The following is a 23221-nucleotide window of genomic DNA, read 5'->3' on the forward strand; positions in this document are numbered from 1 at the left end:
TGAAAACTTTTAGTTATATTTTTGAACATTCATAACAATCATTAGTTTTTTACCTTATGAAATATTTATAATCATCTTTAAACTTTCAGAAATATCCATTTAATGATTAGGCTAGCTAGTCTAGACTATCTATTTATAGACCCAAACTACATACAAATAGCTCAAACTAAAGTTCCATACAATGGTAAATAAAAATTTGATTAAATGGCCTGTCAAATTTGGACTACAAGAAAGAAACAAAAAGTTAAGAGAACAGAATAGAGAACAGAATATCGCATTGAGAGTTTATACAAAGAAAATACATGTAAGTGAGAGAATTCAAATGTCAAAAATAGGATTTAAACTAATATTTTATATCTAAGCATCATATTTCAGAATATCACAACTCTCATGCAAATCTTGAACCAAATCCGAGCGAGAGGAAACAGAGACAGCTGAGGGAAATCAGAATCCTGATGGAAACGTACAGACTAGTTTTTATTTTAGAAAACCAAGATCCGAACTGAATCAGAGATTTCTAAATAATATAAACCAAAATGATGAAGCCTCATGATAGACAACTTGGAATACGGTAGTTAGCTAAGCTGCACCTTTAACCTTTAGTACATCCACATTCTTATTATTCACATACAACTTATAATTGAAAATAAAAACTATATATCTCTTCATTTACAAACCTAAAATCTTGACACTATAGACTGGAAGTCTGAAATCAAGCTCCATGATAGAGTTCCAGTTGCAGGTAAGCTGCAGAGACGGATGCAAATTTCGTCGATATCTACGTTCCTACATTCTACTTTGTATTTGGTTCACAGGCTCTTTATAGCTGTGTAAGCAGAGAGATGTATATCACAGCACTCTGCATCCCAAGAGAAGTCCTTCGTCATAGCATCAAATACTTTGTGATTCCACTCAGATGGATTGTTATTCTGTATACAGTCACAGCGAACAAATAGAAATAAGGTATTCAGCATTGGATAGCAGCTTCAAAATATAAAAGTTCCTGAAGAATTATTTTGTATGATGTTTTATAGCTCATCTAACACTCACAATTTCATCCAGGGCTTGGCTGAAGGACAAGTATCCGAAGGTAGAGTTAATGAACATGGCTAATTTAGTAGTCTCGTAGTCATGATCTGGAAAGTGCCTGGCATTTTTTTTATCACAAGAAATGAGCAAAGAGGCACGATTCACATACTTCCAAATTTCAATTTACTAAAAACAGTTACCTGAATCCATTATTGTCATTGGAGGTAATTGCAATCGGCGCAGCTCCATACCTCAGAGCCTTCAACTACATTATCGAAGGAAAAAACCAAAAAAAAAAAAAAGAAAGGATCAGGGTGTCTGATTAATCCTCATGCTCTATATGTTAAGCGATTATAGAATCAGAATTCATAAATAAACGTAAAGTTCCTGCCCTCCAGGTATTGAGCCACCTTATGGGTACAAGAGACTTGAACTTCAATAAATGGGATGAAACTTCAAGTTAATACATTTTCACTTAACCTTCCAGAATAGATTGGACTGACAGGGGAACCCAAGTGGATCAAATCTAGAGGTCATTTAATTATCCCACTATGGTTATAGGAGTTGTGTATTTTCTATAAATGTCCAGACAAAAATCTTTACCTTTAAACTGACCTAAGGTCGAAAAATATCGAAACACCAACCTTACAACACATATTTCCTCTTCCTCTTCCTCTTCCTCTTCCTCTTCCTGAAGAGTACATTTATTCCCTCTGTTTGATAGAGAGCTCTTGAGGAAGGCAGCCTATACGGGTAAACGGGATCTCTTTCAAAGAGGTCAAGATCACAATAAAAACTGTCTAGAAATTGGATTTCGGGGGTGTTTTCTCAGTCAATTTGACACTCTCCCACTCGCCAAGCTCAAAGGCTAGAGATTAAAGGCTCCTGTGGAGAAGATTATTTTGGGGCCTGAAGATCCCAAAAAAGAGAAATTCTTGCTTTGGTCCCTCTTTTATTGAAGTTTAAACACAGCAGGAAAACTCCAAAAGAAAATTTCCCCACTGAACAATCTCCACTCAGTTTCCTGCTTATGTAAGGAAAACAAAGAGACATTTGACTGCATTTTCATTCATTGTTCGTTTGATTGGAAAGTTGGGCGTTTGGGTAGCAAGATTTTGGGATGGATATGTGCCTTCCAGAGAAGGTGGAGCACCTTATTCTTTTTTTAGATAAGAGTAGAGCACCTTATTCTAAATCCCTTGGTGATCCTCATTCGAAAGGCAACACAGATTCAGATTCTTTAGGATGAGGGGGTCTTTTTTTTTTTTTTTTTTTTTTTTTTTTTTGCGTCAGTGTACAGCAAACTAGCACACTTCATATGGGATCTTTTGGGAGGGGGTTTCCTCTGTCTTCGGTCTTTAGGCTTTTGTTCCTAATTTTGTATATAAAATAATAATAAACTATAGACATAGCTTACAACTGAATTGGTTGCAAATAATCAGCACTCTGGATCAAGAGAAGACTTGATTACTTACTGGCACTTGCAGAATAGGATCGTGAAGAGAATGACAGAGAATAATGTCGGAGCCTCCAAAAATGAGATGTGACAATGTCTCATCATGTCTGTTTATGAACCTCACGTTTTCATCCTGCAATAATAGATAGTTCCTAAGAAAAGTTATCTGGTTGAACAGTTCAAAATTGTGTCAGTTTATCAAGAAGCAACCAAAATTCAAACCTATTACCAGAATCATGCACTATATCATATATGAGGAATTAGTCATGTCAGATAAGAGTAAGATTATCGTAGTATCACTTTTGTTTATACTTACCTATTATGTGTGGTGCCCAATATATTATTTGATTCGTGAGATGAAAGGAAAACACATGAGAACGATGAAAAGCAAGTACCTCAATTTTTACTTGAAGAGATTCTAGTTCCTTGTGTCTACTTGTCACTTCCCCAGTCATCATGAAAATGAACTATAAGAAACCGTTTAACACTCATCATCCCATAAGATGATTTGTACGAGAAAAGAACGAGCTTACAAAAACTAGATACATATATATATTAACCAACAGAACTGAGTGCGTCCATAGAGTACAGACCATAAATTTCCACTAAACTTCAAATCAAGCCTATCAGCAAGTAAACGGTTTCAATAGAATTCAATGTAATTGAAGGGAGGAAATTACAACCTGGACACCCATTTTGGTACCATTCTGAACAATTGCTTTCAGGTTCTCCGTGTCAACATCTGACACATCTGACAAAAAGCATCCAACCTGATGGGGAATGGGAAGTGGATTAGAGATACATAATGCAACATAATGCAAAGGGTAATAGTTTCTAAGCATCTAATAGCTTCGGTATTCAAGCAAAGAGCAAAAGAAACAATACAGCATGAAAATAAAAGCAGTGAAGTAAAAAGGGAAAGCTGTCTGCAGGTCAATAATAGACCATTAATCTCTCCTAAATTAAGGTCAGAAGATAATGTTGGAGGAAATGATAGAATGAGGTGTTACAAGCATAAATATATGCATGTGGATGGGTAGTATGACGATAGACACCCATACATTTTTGAGTATGCAAGGAGAAGAAGGGTGCGGAAAGAAGAAATGAGGTAACTGCGGTAACTGATAATTGACTAGGGAATTGGTTGGTAACACGCTGATGGTAAGAGCATTCATAGGCTCATAGCTCATTGAAAACCGACATCCATTTTTTCAGTTTACAAGTTGGATATCAAATTTTTTTTTATAGAAAGTCAATTTTGTTGGAGGAACAGAAAGGAAGGCTCTCAAAATCCTCGGTAACCTGTGCATTCTTTCAAGCACTATACGAATATTGGAATTGAGTTGTAACACAATGGTACCTTTGAGGAATTTTGGTAGAAGATTGGCATGAAATAGTAGCAGTATATAGAACAGGATCATAATTGAATGTAATCGAGAAACTATTGACAGGATATGAATTCCGATGTAGAAGATATGGCAAGCTCAGAATGAATTGATGATAATATTGGGCTGTAGAAGTGTAGATGAAACAAGAATTTCCAAGCAAGGAGAGTTACCGACTCCTACTATGCCCACAGAATTCTTCTGGCATGTACATGATTAGTGAAGTTCCAGAGTTTAAGGCAAAACAAAAGATATGCCTTTTTTTCATGGGAGTGAAATTCTTATGAATGACAAGTAGAGATATATTATTCAAGAGCAATTGGGACAAGAGGGGGAAATTGCAATTGATTTTAAACTACCTATAAAGCCCAATCCTCAAACATTGCATAAGAAGGGTCTTTACTTTTGATACAAATAAAAAGGTATTTTAACGGGGCTTCTTGCCAGAGGAAACAATAAGGCTACTGTTTCATGACTATTTTGAATTTTCACTAATGAAGATAGAAAAATTCCACGGGGCATGCAACAATGCGATGCTTGATAGCTTGGGGATCCCACATTATGGATGATCATTGAGCAAACATCGTCACAAGGTTATTCAGAAGAAAACATAATTTAATTGGTCATTGCACCTATTACATATAACCTCTATAATGAATCTTACAACATTCATGTCTATCAATTTGGGCTTTTCAATGAAACCCGGGCATAATTAACACTGAAATTCAATATATTTGAGCTTTCTCGATAGAATCTTAGACAGTATTAACACCAAGATTCAATGTATATCTCAAATCTTACTCAAATTTTCGTAATATTTGATCTTTTCCAAAATTTAAAAATGACAATGCAATCATCTTGAATCAATTTGCAAAATCTATTTTGGTAACTGGAAAATCCATTTGGAATTTTGGGAATTTATACAATTGTGAAAACATAAATTATGCATAAGATTTGAAAAATTACGTAATAATTTGATATAATATTTAGTAAAATAACCGAATTTAGAGAAAATTTGAAAAGATATAAGATCTGGTATAAGATTTGGGAAGATTACATACAAAATTAGCAAATCTCGGTATGTAATCTGACGAGATGTACCAAGAAGGCACAAAACAGTCGATGAGTTAGAAAAAGTTATTTTTTAACTAAATCTCGGTGGTAAATCTCGGGGACCGAGAAAAACTATTATAACGGGTTTGCAAAAAGATTGCTAGTTTTGCAATGCTAAAAAGTTATTTCTGACAATTTTCCTACTAAATTGTTTTTTAGTATCAGAATAGAAAGCAATATAATATTCTGACTTAGAGACCTATAGTTCCAGAGAACATTCCATTCCAGAGCCTATTTGAGCAATAGGAGGATACTCACGGTAATAAAAGAAGAATTCTCAGCTAACCCCAGTTTTTGCTGCAATGCGATTTTGCATACAGATTTTCCTTTCATATCATCTGCACTATAATTTTCTGAAAGAATTTTATCTTTTTCAGGATCCCAAGCCAAGCTGTCAAACCCACAAGGAGCAACAAGCAATTTTTCCCTGCAATAAAGCAATAAGCAACAAGCAGAAACTTGAAGGAAAAATAAATAGAATCATCCAGCATAGCATTTACGTGCAGGAGTAATCAGTTGCACTTTGACCTAGTAACTAAATAATAGGTAGAAGCTATCAAATAGAATTTATAAAATTATTTGAGAGATGCAAAGTAGATCCTGAATATGAAAGGGGAAAAAATTGTGTGCCTGTGTGTGAGAGGGTAAAGACAAGGCAAGCACTTTGAATGCCTAAGAGATGTTTAGTGTAACGGTCATGCTTGTCCAGGGCCTGTTGCCCATGGCCGCATGCCCAATCCAACCCCCTTCTAGCATATTTTCATGTCCTGTATTGTATTAGTTTAGTTAGCTTGCTTTCTTTACATTTTCATTGTAAGTGACCACTCGCCCTTTTGCATATGCAAGGGCGCCAGTTGGCTTTTTGTTCAGAATGCACTATATGGGGATAAGACTAACCATCATTTCCTCATACCCGGAGTAGTACTCTATAAAGCCGTTGTTTTGCTTATTGCTTTCTAGTCTACTACAATCTTTCTTTCTTTATTCACACTCACAAATCTTCTTACGAAAACCTTTTCTCCAAACCCGTTTCTAAAACCGTTTTCCCTAAAACGGGGGTGGAGGTTGCAAGAGGCACCCGGTGTGCCATCGCAGTCCGTAATCGAGTTTGGCTGGCTTGTTCGTGAGCGGGAACAAGTGCCGCACAATCGCTAAGAGAAGCTTCCGAAAGAGCGATTGTGACAGTTGGTATCAGAGCCAGGTTGGCTTATAGAGGGAAGATCAGTGATCATGTCGGCGACGAAGAACCTGAACAAGTCCCATGTGGACAGATTGGTAGAGATGGAAGAACAAATGCTCTACCTGAGAGAGGTCCCAGATAATGTTCGTTTCCTTGAGACTCGGCTACAAGAAGTTGCCGAGAAAGCGATGGAATTGATGCGGTGGTAGGCCGCCTAGACGGATTACCCGTCAGAGAATTGATGATGAGGGTAGAGACCCTCGAGACAAAAACAGTACGGTCCGGCAACTTTGAACGAGGCGATAGCTCTCGGGTTCTGTTGCCCACATAGAGGAGCGTGTCAAGAGCTGGACAGCTCCCAAAAAGCAATACTTCAGATGGTAACCGACCTATCTGAAGACTTTCGATCGGCCCTGGATGTCGTCAGAGCCGAGATAGCGGATGTGAGTGCGAGGGTGAATTCTCACCATCCGACGGTAGGGAACCAAGCCCCACCTGGGGGCGCAGTGGCAGTAAGCCGAATAAAAATCCCAGAACCGAAACCCTTCTGTGGGGTGCGAGAAGCGAAAGCCCTGGAAAATTTTATCTTCGACCTTGAGCAATACTTCAAGGCGACGAACACAGTGACTGAAGAGTCGAAAGTCACAATAGCAACGATGCATCTAATTGAAGATGCAAAACTGTGGTGAGATCACGATTTACAGACATACAGGAAGGACGTTGCACTATTGATACTTGGGATAGATTGAAACAAGAACTTCGCTCCCAGTTCTTCCCTGAAAATGTTGAGATCTTGGCTCGACGAAAACTCAGAGAGCTAAAGCAAACAAGTAACATCAGGACTATGTAAAACAGTTTGCAGGACTCATGTTGGACATACGAGATATGTCCGAAAAAAGACAAGGTCTTTTGCTTTGTGGAGGGGCTGAACCGTGGGCGAAGCAAAACTATATGAACAGAGAGTACAGAATCTCCCCTCTGCCTATGCGGCAGCTGAACGACTATACGACCTTAGCACTGACTCACAAGATGTGAGGAAGCAATCAACTACCTCAAATGAGGAAAACAGAAACAGTCGTTTCCAGTCCTCCCAGGCCTGGGGAGGAGACAAGAACACAGGGGGGATCGTAAATCATCCCAACCGAGATCAGGAAGCAACTGGCGGGGGCCGCCACAACAGCAATAACAATTACAATCGCCCCCTGTCTTGTTTCATATGTAGGGGCCACACAGGCGCGTGAATGTCCAAATCAAATGCGTTCAATGCTTTTCAAGCCACATTAGCCTCTACCTCCGGAGACGAGCCGAACTAGAGGGAGACGGTTAACCGAGCCAGCGGCAGAAATTGAGAATCCCAGGATGGGGGCATTGAAATTTCTGTCTGCACTCCAGAAGAATATGGGAAAGGCGACGAGCCACAGAGAAAGGTCTCATGTATGGACGCTTGGGTCAACCAAAGATCGGCCAAAACCACTATGGTTGACTCTGGGGCTACCCATAACTTCATGGCGGAAACGGAAGCTCGCCGCCTGAAACTTGAATTGGGAAAGAGATGCAGGAAAGATGAAAGCTGTGAATTCCGCAGCCCTACCGATTTCGGGGATAGCGAAGAGAACTCCGGTAAATTAGGAGACTGGAAGGGCCTCGTCGACTTCGTGATTGTCAAGATGGATGATTTTGATGTGGTACTGGGGATGGAATTCCTACTTGAACATAAAGTCATACCAGTGCCCCTCGCCAAATGCTTAGTCATTACCGGATCTACACCGACCGTAGTCCAAGCCAGTATCAAGCGGCCAAATGGAGTGAGAATGATCTCAGCCCTCCAATTGAAGAGGGCCCGGCCCACGACGAACCCACGTTCATGACCATCCCAGTAGAATCGGTTGAGTCCACTGAAGAGGAGATCCCCCAAGACGATCTATTTGTCTTGGAAGAGTATCGGGACGTCAGGCCGAAAAGCTTGCCCAAGTCCCTACCCCACGATGGGGATTGACCATGAGGTTGAGTTGTTGCCAGGGGCAAAGCCGCCTGCCAGGGAGGCATGTCAGATGGCCCCGCCCGAATTGGCTGGGCGTCGGAAACAGTCAGACGAGTTGTTAGGTATGGCTCAGCTTAGCTTCAATATCCAGCAGAGTTCGCGATCGGAAAGGCGGCCCTCGAAGTGTGCGACAGACAGCCACTCAGGCCACACTTGGTGGACCACCCTTATGCAGGCAAAAGTCCTCAGACACATAACTTCACTAAAGAGTGGAGCAAAACCCCTGAGATAGCTCGCGCCTACCTAGAAAGAGCGTCAAGGAGAGTGAAGAAATGGGCTGGTAAGAAGCAGAGGGCCCTTGAGTTTCAAGCTGGGGACAAGGTCCTGATCAAGCTACGACCGGACAGTTTCAGTTCCGAGGCCAGAGAGACCAACGGCTAGTAAGGAAATATGAAGGTCCAGTGGAGGTAATTGAGAAGGTCGGGAGAACCTCATATAGGGTTCAGTTACCCTCATGGATGAAGATTCATTCTGTCATCGGTGTGAACCTCCTGAAGCCCTATCATCCCGAACCCGAGGGATGGACAGCGAACATGCTAAGGCGCCATCAGTCACGATGAAGAGTTTGCTTGAGAAAGAAGTTGCACAAATCTTGGGTAAAACGTACGCGCCGTAGTGGAAGACCCAGACGAGAACTGATAGAGTTCTTAGTGAAATGGAAGGATCTCCCCGATGAAGAGATCAGTTGGAGAGCGGGCCGAAGACTTGAAGAATGCAGCTCCGGCCATCGCAGGTTTGAACAAGGTCGGTTGACGGGACGTCAACCAATTAAGTGGGGGAATGTAACGGTCATGCTTGTCCAGGGCCTGTTGCCCATGGCCGCATGCCCAATCCAACCCCCTTCTAGCATATTTTCATGTCCTGTATTGTATTAGTTTAGTTAGCTTGCTTTCTTTACATTTTCATTGTAAGTGACCACTCGCCCTTTTGCATATGCAAAGGCGCCAGTTGGCTTTTTGTTCAGAATGCACATAATGGGGATAAGACTAACCATCATTTCCTCATACCCGGAGTAGTACTCTATAAAGCCGTTGTTGTTGCTTATTGCTTTCTAGTCTACTACAATCTTTCTTTCTTTATTCACACTCACAAATCTTCTTACGAAAACCTTTTCTCCAAACCCGTTTTCTAAAACCGTTTTCCCTAAAACGGGGGTGGAGGTTGCAAGAGGCACCCGGTGTGCCATCGGCAGTCCGTAATCGAGTTGGCTGGCTTGTTCGTGAGCGGGAACAAGTGCCGCACAATCGCTAAGAGAAGCTTCCGAAAGAGCGATTGTGACATTTAGCATCCTTTGGTGTTTCCTAAGAGGCGGTTGTATTTCCTCAAGCAAAGTAAGGAGCAGTTATTTTTATATTATTATTATTATTTTTTCTCTTCCGTTTGAGAGTTTGAAATTTTACCATTTACTTAAGCTTCTTATTAATGATATATAATTAAATTTACCTTCTCCCATCAGTTTAAGCTTTTAGATCAATCAGGTGATTTGAGATGGTATTAGAGTAGGTGATTTAGGGAGGTCCTGTGTCCAAACCCTTGCAACGTTGTTTCCTCCCCAATTAATATTCATTTCCACTTGTTGGGCATTCCCTATATTTCAAGCCCACAAGTGAGAGGGGGTGTTAATGTTATATAATTAAATTTACCTTCACCCATCAGCTTAAGTTTTAAGGTCAATCGGTGATTTAAGACTTCTTCTACAATCAATATATGTTTGCTTTGTGTAAACGGCTATTTAGGTCCAATGATTCGGGCATTTGAATATTGATTGCACTCTTGTACCACGTTTATTTTTCAAATGATAGAAAGAAAGGTGGGGGAGGTTAATATTCAGAAGGGAGGGAAATGATTTTGTAAGGAAGCTAGTGTGGGGCTCTTGGGCAGTTATTTTGTAAGAAGTATGTGCATATATATCTGATATAAGAATGTGGAAGGTAAATTGGAATTTTAGCATCTTTAAGAGATAATAGACCTAGTGTTGTAAAAAGCCCTCTTGGGAGCGCGCCCAGGCGCGTCTAGGACCGCTTCGCCTTAGAAAAGCGAGGTTCACAAAATTAGGCACGCCTCAGGTTACGCCTTTTGTGAAGCCCCAATGATCAAAGCCCCGCGCCTTGGGGCTTTTCAATTATTTTTAAAAAATAGTAATAATTAAGGGTTTTCCTTCTTTATTAGTTAAAAGAATCAAGTTTACCAAACCAAAATGCAAAATTTCTTGTGTTTGGAGTCCCTTTTTTTCCATATTTCCACTTCAATTATACTCTCTCATTTTAATATAATATATACAAAATAAAGTCCACACCTTTTTGTGCACCTTGTACCTAGGCTCCAGAGGGCCATTGAACCTTAATGCGCCTTGCGCATTTAAAAGCACTAAATAGACCTCTTGAATTGTCCATGGCCCTATTTTTTTTTTTTTTTTTTCTTTTCTTTTCTTTTCTTTTTGGCAATATTAGAGAGCGGCATGCCGGTGGTAGTATCTGTATCGGTTGTCTACTAAGAATCATTTATCAAGTTTCAATCAATTAGAACAAGGAAAATTAGTATGAAACATAATTCAAGAAAGCACTCAACCAATCCGGCTTTAGGAATTGCAAAAGACTACTACTTTTTTTTTTTCTTTGAGATATAATAGACTCCCACTTACTTGTGCATGTTTAAGGTAGTTTCCAAACCATGACTCAAACTATGAATTATACAGCCTTTTGAATGTGTGGATGACATTATTACAACTTTATTGGAGTAAACCATTCCACCCTGCAAAATCAGAAGCAATATATTACTTATTACATGATACCAGGCAATGACAATAAGCATGATATATAATAGACACATTGAATATGAATCAAAGATTTAAAATGAATAAAGATTAAAGTTATGGCATAGCTCATGGAGGTTCAGTTAACAATACCTTGTTTCTGGCATGTCTTCAATCACCTATCATAAGCTTTCAGAATTCAACCTACCTCCATTAAGCGGCATGCATTTCTTTAAAATAACTATTGATTGATCCAACATTTCATATTATATATCATTCAACCATACTGAACTTTCCAGTGCCAAAAAAACCGCAAGAAGTTCGACCTGGGTTGTGAAACTACATGCATAAATAATGATGCTCTATTCTCAACAGCAATGAGGTCTATGAATAACTCTTCAAGAACTTAATACAAAGAGAATATTTCAAATATTTTTCTCACAGGTAAAACTGACCGGTAACAAGACAAACAAGAGCAAGACTATAATTACACCTAAGAAAATAAGATTGGCCTTTGCTAAGAAATGCATATACATTCCACATTCTATACCTTCATTATGTTTGCAAGATGCGTATTGGAATTGTCTTGCAGACGATCAGGGCGATGAAGCCTTGCAGGATCAAGTCCACATAGTGCTAGTTTCTCCGGTTGTACAAGAAACTAGGATATTTTTCAAGTTGGACAATTTTAGATAAACATCTTGGAACCCACAGTTTAAGAACTGCAAAAACAACATAACTTCTGACTTGCCTGTGCATGGATGTCGTGACACGTGAATAAGATTCTAGAACCTTCAAGTCCCTACAAATATGGTTAGCATCCATATAAGGAAGGACAATATTTAAAAATTAGCAGAAGCTAAGTAGCTAAACGTTTATAGATTATTTAGCTAACAATCTCCTTTTATCTTAGTAATTTCCAGGTCATAAACCAAACAGCTCAGCTGTATATAATGGAACTAAATGAATAATAAGGTAAAAAAGAAAAAGGAAAAAAAAATTGCTTTACGTTTTTAATTCAAACCAACATATTACTTCAAGTATTTCATCTGAAACAATGTGATGATATAACTACCTATCCAGCCAAAAAGCTCCATGCAGACTAAATTAGAAGATACGTGCTCCAGTATCCATTAATTGAGAATAAATCCACGTAAGATAACAAAATGGTGAATTGACCGGTTTGCTATTTGCCACAGCAATTGAGTTTTCTTTCTTGGTGTCTACCAATTTTAACCTGGAATTTCCAAGAAAATCCACTACAGCAACAGAAAGTCCCAAAGAACTTTTATTGGCCAAGAAAGGGTTTAGATTAGTATTCAGCCAACTATCAAAAGATCCCTACTGTATAATCTAAAAAATTGCTGTTTTCTCAAAATCTGAAGTTAGGGAGCTCAAAAGATCATCTATCCTGACCTTTGTCTGCTCCATTTTATAAATTCCCACTTGCGTATTTCACCATTTACCTTGCTCAAAAACCTTTTATCTGGCTTCATACTTCCCTTACTGCTATTTTGAGATGCATGAAATTTCAGCGGAACCAACTTCTATCCATTAAAAAGGCATTAATAACTCAAAACTGCAAATTAGTTTTGAGTTGGTATAGTCAATTCTTAGTTTCTAGGAAACATGGCTGAAGTTATTTTTAGTTGTAGCCAAGTCTAAATTCCTATTCTTATGAAGTTGGTGGGATTAGTTGCTAACATTGTGGAATCTGTTTTTAGACTTAAATGTGTATTTATATGGAGCATTTTAAAATGAAATGAATATACTTCCCATTTTCTCATTTCTCTCTAAATAGTTAGAACTACAGTGGTATCAGAGCTGAATTCTTAAAGGATTTGTGAGTGAGAGTGAAATATTCCTAAGAGAAACCGAGTGATACACTTGTGAGAATTGAGTGAGATGGAGTCAGGACCAAGCAATCTTTCTTCATTAGCCCCACTTGGTGAGAATTAAAGCATGGGCTATCAGAATGCAAGTCTACATGGAGGGTTGTGATTATTGGGAAGCAATTGAGCAATCCTATGAGATTACTCCACTTCTTGATAACCGAACAATACATCAGATCAAGACTCACAAGGAGAGGTCACTAGGAAGGTCAAGGCTCGAGCTTGCCTATATGTAGTTGTGCTCCCACCATAGAATTATGGCCTTGAAGTTGGCAAAGGAGATCTGGGAGTTCCTCAAAAGTGAGTATGAAGGTGATGATAGGATGAAAGGCATGAAGGTGTTGAACAATGTGCAAGAATTCGAGAGAATAAAAATGAAGGATTTTGTGTCCATTAAAGAATACTCAGATAAGTTGATTGGGATTGCTAACAAGGCAAGAGCATTAGGAACCTAATTATCTAACAATAGACTGGTTCATATGATTCTGGTTTCAGTACCTGAGAGATATGAAGCAACCATTGCTTCTTTAGAAAATATTAAAGACATCCCAAACCTCAAGGTGATAGAAGTAGTCAGTGTTTTGCAAGCACAAGAGCAGAAGAGGTTGATGAGGCAAGAAGGAAGCATTGAGGGGGCACTGAAAGCTAGAGGGCAGCAGGTAGTACATGCAAGCACTGTGGCAGCAGAATCATCCACATTTTAGATGCTAGAGCTCAGAATCATCCACTGAAGATGGAAGAGAGAATAAGTGGAAAGGGAAGAAGGGAAGTGGCAGCAGTAGCTTAGAGTCTACTGCAAAGGATGCTGGTAGTACATGCAAGCACTGTGGGAAGCAGAATCATCCACATTTTAAATGTTAGAGAAGGCCAGATGTGAAGTGTAGAAGGTGTCATTTATTGGGGCACAGTGAACGATTATGTAAGGAAGCAAAAACTCAACAGCAAGAAGGAGCACATACTGCAGTACAACAAGAAGAATATCAGCTCTTTGTGGCTACTTATTTCTCATCAATCACTCAAAGTGATGGTTGGTTGGTTGATAGTGGGTGTACCAATCACATGACAAGTGACAAAACGTTGTTCAAGGACCTTGACAAGTCATTCAAGTCAAGGGTGAAGATAAAAAACGGTGAGTATCTAGGAGTAAAGGGGAAGGGCATAGTGTCAATAGAAAGTTGTGCTGGAACCAAGTTGATTACTGAAGTGTTGCTTGCCCCTGAGATTGGATCAAAACTTATTAAGCGTTGGTCAATTAGTAGAGAAGGGATTCAAAGTGTTGTTTGAGGAAGGAAAGTGCCTCATTTCTAATTCCAATGGGAATGAGTTGTTCAAAATAAAGATGCAGCACAAAAGCTTATTGTTGGATCCACTTGAGAAGGAGCAGATAACTTTCAACTGTCAAGTGAATGACACTGAGTTATGGCACATGAGGTTGGAGCATTTTCATCAGAAAGGGTTGCAGTATCTGCAGAAGAATGAGATGGTCGTAGGAGTACCAGTTTTAGAGGAGCTGAAAACAAATTTTAGAGCTTGTTTAACAGGGAAGCAAACAAGGCTGCTATTCACGAAGTCACAATGGAAAGCAATTGAGAAGTTGCAGCTCATCCACCCTGACTTGTGTGGACCTCAACCAACTCTTTCACTAAATAGTAGCAGGTATTTCATCATCTTTATTGATGGTTATACCAGAATGTGTGAGATATATTTCATGAAGCATAAGTCTGAAGTAGCTGAAGTGTTTCTGAAGTTTTAGAGATGGGTTGAGAATCAAAGTGACTGTAAGATTCAGGAGGTGAGAACTGATAATGGGACTGAATATACATCGCAAAGGTTCAATTCATTTTGTGAAGAAGCTGGGATAGAGCATCAGCTCACCGCTCCATATTCTTTACAGCAAAATGGAATCAGTGAGAGGAAGAACAGAAGTACTATAGAGATGACAAGATGTTTATTGCATGATAAGAACTTGCCAAAGGAATTTTGGGCTGATGCAGCAAAGACAACAGTCTTTCTATTGAATAGACTACCTACGAGCGTAGTGGAAAAGAAAACAACTTATGAAGTTTGGCTTGATACTAAACCAAAACTGACACATTAAAGGTGTTTGGTTGTTTGTGTTTTTTTTATGTTCCACAGGTGAAGAGAGACAAGTTGAGTGAGAAGGCTGAACCAAGAATCTTTGTACGCTATAGCATGGTGTTCAAAGCCTACAAGATCTATCAACCTCACACAGGAAAGATGGTGATTAGCAGAGATGTTTAGTTTTTGGAGGATGAGGAGTGAGACTGGACAGAAGAAGCAGAGATAGAAGCTAAAAGAGATGCGAAGTGGATAGAAGCAATGAAGGAGGAGTTGAGTATGATAAAGAAGAACATAAAGAAGAACAATGCATGGGAGCTTATGGAGAAGCCTGCAAACAGGAAAGTGATTAGAGTCAAATGGGTTTTCAAAACCAAATTAAACCCAGATGACTCTGTGAAAAAGCTCAAGGCTGGGTTAGTGGTGAAAGGGGTATACACAAGTCTGAAGAATTGATTTTTCTGAGACTTTTGCACCAGTTACAAGAATGGACAGCATCAGGTTGCTACTGGCTATGTCAACCTAACATGAATGGAAGGTGTATCACTAGATGTGAAGTCAGCATTCCCAAATGGAGTGTCAAAAGAAAAGATCTTTGTTGAGCAACCAGACGAATTTATCATACCAGGATAAGAGCAGAAGGTTTATTTATTGAAGACGGCTCTCTATGGGTTGAAGCAAGCTCCTAGGACATGGTACAACAAGATAGATGATCACTTGCGGTGAACCTGGGTTATATGAAGAGTCTGAGTGAATCCACACTCTATGTGTAGAAATCAATTACTGCTATTGTGATTGTATCTCTCTATGTAGGTGACTTACTGTTGACAGGAAGTGATAATGTTCAAATAGAGATGTTCAAGCAAGAAATGATGAAGGTGTTTGAGATGATTGATCTAGGTCTAATGCATTACTTTTGAGGTATGGAGATCCAGCAAAGATAGAACGAAGTGTTCCTCTGTCAGAAGAAGTACGTAAGAGAGATATTGAAGAGGTTCAATATGGAGGAGTGAGAGTGTGAAAACTCCGATGATTCGAAGGAGAAGTTGCAAAAGGATGATGGCGAACAACCTGTCGATGAGAATGTGTACAGAAGTCTAATTGGATGCCTCATGTATCTCACATCCACTAGGCCTGATATTATGTACATTACAAGTGTCCTATCTAGATTTCTTCACTGCCCAAGCAAGAATCATATGGCTGCTGAAAAAGGATTATGAGATATCTAAAAGGCATAATGTCTTTTGGGATTAAATTTAGTAAAGTTAAAAATTTTGAGTTGCAGACTACTCAGATAGTGATTGGGTTGGGTCATTGGATGATATGAAGAGCACCTCTGGCTATTGCTTCACTTTTGGCTCAGGGTGTTTCTCATGGTGTTCAAAAAAGCAAGATATAGTGGCTCAGTCAACTACAGAAGCTGAGTTCATTACAACGACGGCAACAGTCAACCAAGCTATTTGGTTGAAGAAATTGATGCATGACTTACATCCAAAGCAAGAAGAGAGTGTGAAGGTATTTCTGGATAATCAAGCCACTCTAGCCATTTCATTGAATCCAGTTTTTCATGGAAGGACCAAACATTTTAAGATCAAGTATTACGTTCTGAGAGAGATGCAGAAGGAAAGAGAAGTGCAGCTGGTGCATTATGTCACAATTGCACCTTCGTAAGGGCCTCGAGGCGATTGTGTGGTACTTGTTCTCGCCCTCAAACAAGTCAGCCAATCCAAATCCAAACAGCCGATGGCACAATGCGCGTTTCAAACAACCTCCACCCCCCGTTCTTTAGAAAAGGTTTTAGAAAACAGGTTTAAAAGAAAAGGTTTTCACAGACGTTTGAAAACATGTGTAAACAATGAACATAGTCCTACAGCTAGAAAGCAATAAGCAACAACACGACTTTATAGCATACAACTCATTGGTATGAGGATATGATGATTAGTCTTACCCCCATATAGTGCATTCTGAACAAAAATACATCCGTCACCCTTGCATATGGAAATGGACGAGCGGTCACACACTAAGAAAAGTACATAGAAAGCAAACTACCTAGCAAAAGGACATACATAAGATGAAAGCATAGTAAAACGAGGTGGAGGCGGACATGCGGCCATGGGCAACACGCCCTGGACAAGCATGACTGTGACACATTATAGCATAGAAAAGTAAATAGCAAATATCTTCACTGAGTCTTTTTGCTGGTCGTTTTCAAGCTCTTAGGAGCAAGTTAGGTGTTTGCAGTATTTGAGTTAGGAGGAGAATGTTAGCAACTCAAAACTGCAAATTGGTTTGAGTTGGTCTAGTCAATTCCTAGTTTCTAGGAAAAATAGTTGAGGTTAATTTTAGTTGTAGTCAAGCTTAAGTTCATATTCTTATGGAGTTAGTGGGATTAGTTGCTAACATTGTGGAATCTATTTTTAGACTTAAATGTGTATTCATATGGAGCATTTTTTAATGAAATGAATATACTTCCCATTTTCTCATTTCTCTCTTAATAGTTAGAACTATAAAAGGTTACATATCACTAGTATGGTGTGGGGCAAAGGAAAATTAATTTCTAAGATATATTAATATTTTTTTACAAGAAACTATCTAACATAGATTAACATGATGTCATAGATACAGAAAGGAACTACTATAGAAACAAAAATTTAGCACTTAAATCAATGTGAAATTATAATCTGAACCTAAAAAAATATTGGGAGAAAAGGATGTGGAACAAGAGTTACTAATTACAAGTTAAACCTGTTGAACAAAAATTTCCCAGAAAAGCGGTCCTATTATAGCAGTTTGCCAATTGTGTATGTGTAACACATCGGGCTTCTTGCTCGATTTCACAATATAGTCCAATGATGCTCGCGAGAAGTACATAAACCTGAAAACATGAGAATAACTAAATAGGTAATATAAAGAAACATGCCTTTGTTTCTTTTGTTAAAGAAAATTGTGTTCCTCAACGATAAGATTCATAATGAAGTTTTTCGACTAGAACATTTTGACATTTATATCGAGTTATATTCAATTAAATCCATGGATGGTTAGTGATTGTTGGAAACAGAACTTTTCATAATTGCCCAGATTATCTTGTTGGCTGGACGATGACCATTTTGGTACAGAATTCAAATCCTAGACAGATTGATAGATGCACGATACCAGTCTTAATGAAGTTCAATTATTTGTAGGGCATGGAATTGTCTTTTCCTTTTCAGAGTTTGGAATGCCAATAAGGTAGGAAGGAAGCAGCATTAACTTTTATACTCTAAGCTTCTTGACACAATTTAAAGTATGCCTAGAAATTGATATAGAAATTGATGTATGCCAATAAGGAGCATAGGCAGAGTTTGTACTCAGAGGAATGCTCAAAGGGAGTAAGAATGTCTTGGCAGCCATAAGCAGCCTCAGGCATCAGGGAAAACAATATGATGGTCAGGTCTACACACATACCGTTCAAAGTCATCAGAGTATCCATGTGCCTTCTCGCGGTTGAAAAATGATGAGTAATACAAAGGTTGAATGAAAGTAACCCCTATGCCTCGAACAACCCTATAGAAGGACATGAGAATGAGATACAAGAATTATATACAGTAGTCTCAAATTCCCATCCAATTTTAAATTTCAAGTAGCTTCTTCTTTTCTTTTTTCTTTTGTTCTCTTTTAATTTCAATCGGACTCACCCGGTCCATATCCTGTTTCCGTGTAGTTGACCATTAAAATACGAATAGTACTCCACCTCAATCTCTCGCAGCTCTTGAACCTCATTTAGGTTCATGCTTCCATACCTTGAAAGTAACATGTTGAACTTAAACTTTGCCATCCATCTTTGAATAAGAATTAAAAGAGTGAAGATCTATCAAATTTAACGATGCTCCTGAAATTAGAAAAACACAATTTGATTTCTCTTATAAAGAAAATAATTCGAACAAATGGGCAATTGGACAATAAGCAGACTTCCAACAGTAGCCCGCTTTGTACCACTATGCTTCACCAACAGGCTTGTCGGTAAATATTTCATGTCATTCAAGAACTAAAACTTCCTTACTTTAGGATGCTGAGGTCACTCAAAGCTCCAACCAACAATTTCAAACCATAAGATACACATGGCTCATCATAGACACAAATCCAACTGGGAAGAAGATATGACTAGCAGGAGATTGACTTCAAAAGAAATTGTTTAGACAGACCAAATATTTACTTTCCAATGAAAGGATTAATGGTTGGGCGCAGCTCATGTCGTTAAAGTTTCACATTCCCGTTTTACCTATGAGTTAATATTGTATTTACCAAAGTCAGGAGGACAAACATTTCATGGATGATCGCAAAGCATAAATAAAATTAAGGCACTTCAAGGAAATTTTTGGACACCAGAAGGCATGCACCAAACGAAATAGTAATTTTACACAGACATACTGAAAAACATAGCAGGTCATTTAGACTAAAGGGCTGCGGCAGCTGCCTAATGGTGTTGGTTAACATTAGACAAAAGGGAAAATCAACAACAAGAGCTAGATTCAATGAAAAGGCAATAATTGCTTCCTGTTTGCCTCTGTTCCTTACAAATAAAAAATGGAATCCTACATTGGCGTGGAAGCAATAAAATTTGCAGTAATCATGCATCTAATGGCAAGAATTGATGAAACCAATTAACAAAAGAAAGACCTTTACTTTGGTATGATAACCTCCACCAAGTTGCCCTTTCTTTGTAGAGCCCGAGATAACCCTGTTACAAATGATGCCATCGCTCCAAAAGAGGCTATTGGAGCCATTTCAGTACAAATGTGAACAATGTGAAAACCCTTCCTGAATTGAAAAGAGTACTGGGAATTGGTAGATTATAATAATAAGAAGAAGAAAATGACTTGAAGAGGGTAGGAAAGTGGAGAGCATGGAAGATTAAATAAAGAAACTAGAAGTGCCTGAAGAGTGTTAGTAACTCGACACTTCAATTGCTAACAAGAATCTCTCTTGAAATTATTGTGTGTACATGTTATATAGTTTTCAAGGACTAAGTCGTCAATATATCGAGGTTGTATGAAAACCTTTGAATTTTCAGTATTTCTGTGTCAATTGTGTTTTCAAATGAAAATTAAGAAAGTTTACCAGCTTAGATGTATTGAACCAGCAATGGAATAGAATACTCTGTTGGTTCTTAAGCAGCAAGCACAAAGACAAAACACATCCTTTATATGTTTAGAATATTAAAAGTCTTGATCCAGTTTCACAGTTTATAACATTATCTTTAGATGGTGAGTAGAAAAAGGGAAAGATGAAAATGACTACAAACTCAAGTAGATAAATTACTTCTTGCTTCTGTAAGAAAACTGACGTAGCTCTTCTAGAAGCTCAGCATCTTTCTTCTGCAGGTTATCTGTGAAAGCATCAACTATGCTAACTTTGTGATCCATTACCAGCCGTCTCATTTTAGATGCCTCTTCACAGCTAATCATGCCAGTGAGAACCATAGAATCAATTCGAAGTAGCAAATCCCAGCATACTGATGCCTGATCTGGTTCAAACGACAGCCCATGAAACATGTTACAACTTCAATCTTCCATTTATCAGTTACCCTACTTTTTTTAACCAGTTTATCTCATTAGATTAGATGACAAACTTTTGAAGTACAAATAACAGAGAGAGAAAGAGAGAGACGAATAAACAAACAAAAAAGGGAAAGAAATATTGTCCACCAGAAAATAAAGCATCATACTGCCAATATGAAAAAGAAGCACAAAAATAAACACTTTGGAGTAATATTGAGTATTAGTTACATCAGTCAATTATATTAGGCAGGTACAATAAATTGGGCCGTGATTATTTTCACCTTTTCTGTCCAAAACCTGCTTTTCTAACTCTAATTCCTCGATCTTTTTAAGCAGTAAGTTTTTCTCACTGACGGCTTTGTTCAGCTCCTCTATGGCAAGGACACGTTGTTTATCCAAGTACAAGATATCTGAGTAATACAATCCATGTGAGAATACAAACAACAAAAGGTTAGATGGTATTCAAAGTATATGAAACGCCAGTTTTGAAGCAACTAATTTAAAAACATGAAATAGTTAAGGAGATACTCTGCTGAGCTTCTCTGAAGAGTTGCCAAATTTCGCTGTTTTTTGCCGGTAATTCACCATCTGACGACTGAATGCTATGTTTACCATCAAATGACTAACGAGCAAAGTGCAAATAAGAGCTATCACATTCAGCAATGGTCAAATAAATAGACATACATGAAGCAGTGAGGCCTTACCTTAGCCATTTGTGCACCCCCACGTCTTTCCAACCTAAAGTTAGGTTACAAAAACTCAAGCTTTCATGGATAATAAAGCTACTGAAATACGAAAAGTACCAAGGCATAAGTGCCAAGGAAAACCAAAGCCAAGAATGTTTAAGAAAAATTACTCCGATTGCGATGTAACCAAGCCGTTAAGATCTCCATCTCCACTGAAATAAATAAACAGCATAAATGGTCAAGAAGTCAAACATCACAAAGCCGATCAAAGAGGGAAATTAAATTGTTGTCTGACTCGGAGTAAGAACATTTTCAAACCCTGAGTATAGCTTCAAAAACTATCAAAGAACTCAGGAAATTGTTCACAAAGAAATGTATTTCTTATCAATAATAATCAAACAGACCTTTCCGATAATTTATAGGAAGACTGAATGGATTAAACTAATATAAAAGAAAATTGTTAGAAGGCATAACAGTAAAAAAAAAACAAGAATTCTAACGAACTAATGAACAATTATATCAATATACAATCAGTATATTATTGAGCTGATTTAACATAGCTTGACTGGTTAAAACAAATAAACAAGGGGTTAGAGTTGAAATCTCACGTCAAAACACATGTTGAACTCAAAAATAGAAGAAAACGGAGATTTTCAAAATAGAAAAGTATGGAAAACTATTTACACAAGATAGCAAAATTTTAATCTTCTTTGATAGAGGCTGATAAAAGTCTATCATTGTTTATCAATGATAGAAACTGATAAAAGTCTATCACTAATAGACGTTGATAGAAGCTTATCACCGATAGACGCGGATATAAACCTATCAATATTCATCAGTGTTTTCTTTTTTACTATTTTCGTAAATAGTTTGACATTTTTTCTATCTATGAATTTTTTTTAAAAAAAAAACACCCAAAGCTCAAATTAGCTCTTACATATAAACTTTCAACTGGAAAAAGAACAAGAAAGGCATATTTGATATATTAGTGTAGCTTTAACAATCTATTTCGAGAATACGTTGTTCTCCTGTACTCGGAGTGTTTCTCTTTTCTTTTAAATTGAATACACCATCCACGTCAAACCTCCAACTCAACAAACTGAATAGGAGAATTTAGCTTAGAACAGCGTAGCAGGCATAAGAATCGCATGCAACTCAGCATGATTACAATAATTCCATAAAATTAACTACATTCAAAAAAGAAAACAAAATAAAACAAAACAAAATGAATTGGAAACCGGAACAAGAAACTCACCTTGACCTTGAGCAACAGAGAGTTCGGGCTCCAGCTCCAGCAGATTTCGTGTAGGAAGGAATATATTTTGGAAAGGGAAGACGAGGAGAGACGGCAATCGTCGTTAATGCAGGAATAACCATTTTTCTCAGCCTCCCACGGTGTATGGAAGCCCACAGTGACGGAGATCTGAATAGCAAATGCCGGAGTTCAGCTATAGCAGCTTGTGAGCTCCGAATCCAATGAGCAATTAAGAACCAAGCAGAAGACGATGGAATTTGGAAGTTTGGAACGTGAACTTCTTTTTTCTTTTTTCTGTTTTTGGTATTTTTCCTTTTATTTATTTATTTATTATTTATTATATTGTTTCTAGTAAGAATATTACTTTCTTTCTCTTGTGGGGTGGTGGGTAAGGATTCTGAAATCACATTCCTTGATCTTACAAATTAATTATTTGTTTTAAAGACAAAATTGTACAATTTTCAGTATTACGCAGTACGCACGGCACACCTCTTGTCAAGTGAAACCTGTCAATCACTTCCACATTACATCTTTATAAAAATTAATTGTAGAGTAAATTATATCATATCAACTTAGCTCTTAACATGGATTCTCTTCTTCGGTTGTACTAAAAAAAAGAATCTTTTTTATTATAATAAATATAAGGGTACTGATATAAATGTGAGGGTAAGCATTTACATCACAACTATTTTACTTTTAAAATACAATCCATTGATGCAATTAAGAATGTGAGGCATGTTTAGAACCAACCAACTATAGTTTTAGATTTGGTACTCAGCGGCCAGCACCAATCCTTCTCTCCCCACCAACGGTTCA

The 23221-nt window shown here is 38.1% G+C and overlaps 1 protein-coding gene across 2 annotated transcripts; it reads right to left on the reverse strand.

Moving 5' to 3' along the window:
• Nucleotides 1-453: 453 nt before the first annotated feature.
• Nucleotides 454-22710, reverse strand: LOC120073194 (probable starch synthase 4, chloroplastic/amyloplastic). Of its 2 annotated transcripts, XM_039025873.1 has the most exons (20): nucleotides 22406-22710; nucleotides 21321-21362; nucleotides 21169-21202; nucleotides 20993-21086; nucleotides 20746-20874; nucleotides 20226-20430; nucleotides 19590-19724; nucleotides 18602-18706; nucleotides 18372-18470; nucleotides 17673-17802; nucleotides 11708-11758; nucleotides 11507-11617; nucleotides 10846-10955; nucleotides 5242-5410; nucleotides 3169-3255; nucleotides 2881-2952; nucleotides 2505-2618; nucleotides 1230-1294; nucleotides 1051-1147; nucleotides 454-929 (listed from the first exon to the last, which is right to left on the reverse strand). In XM_039025873.1, the coding sequence occupies exons 1-20, from the start codon at nucleotides 22525-22527 to the stop codon at nucleotides 810-812; spliced, it is 2091 nt and encodes a 696-aa protein (XP_038881801.1). In that variant the 5' UTR covers nucleotides 22528-22710; the 3' UTR covers nucleotides 454-809. The 2 variants fall into 2 exon arrangements, with proteins under 2 accessions (XP_038881801.1, XP_038881802.1); XM_039025874.1 differs by lacking the exons at nucleotides 20993-21086; nucleotides 21169-21202; nucleotides 21321-21362; nucleotides 22406-22710 and having other exon boundaries at nucleotides 20226-20491.
• Between the last annotated feature and the right edge of the window lie 511 nt (nucleotides 22711-23221).

Source organism: Benincasa hispida, chromosome 3 (genome assembly GCF_009727055.1).
Source record: "Benincasa hispida cultivar B227 chromosome 3, ASM972705v1, whole genome shotgun sequence".
In the NCBI taxonomy this organism is placed as follows: Eukaryota; Viridiplantae; Streptophyta; class Magnoliopsida; order Cucurbitales; family Cucurbitaceae; genus Benincasa; species Benincasa hispida.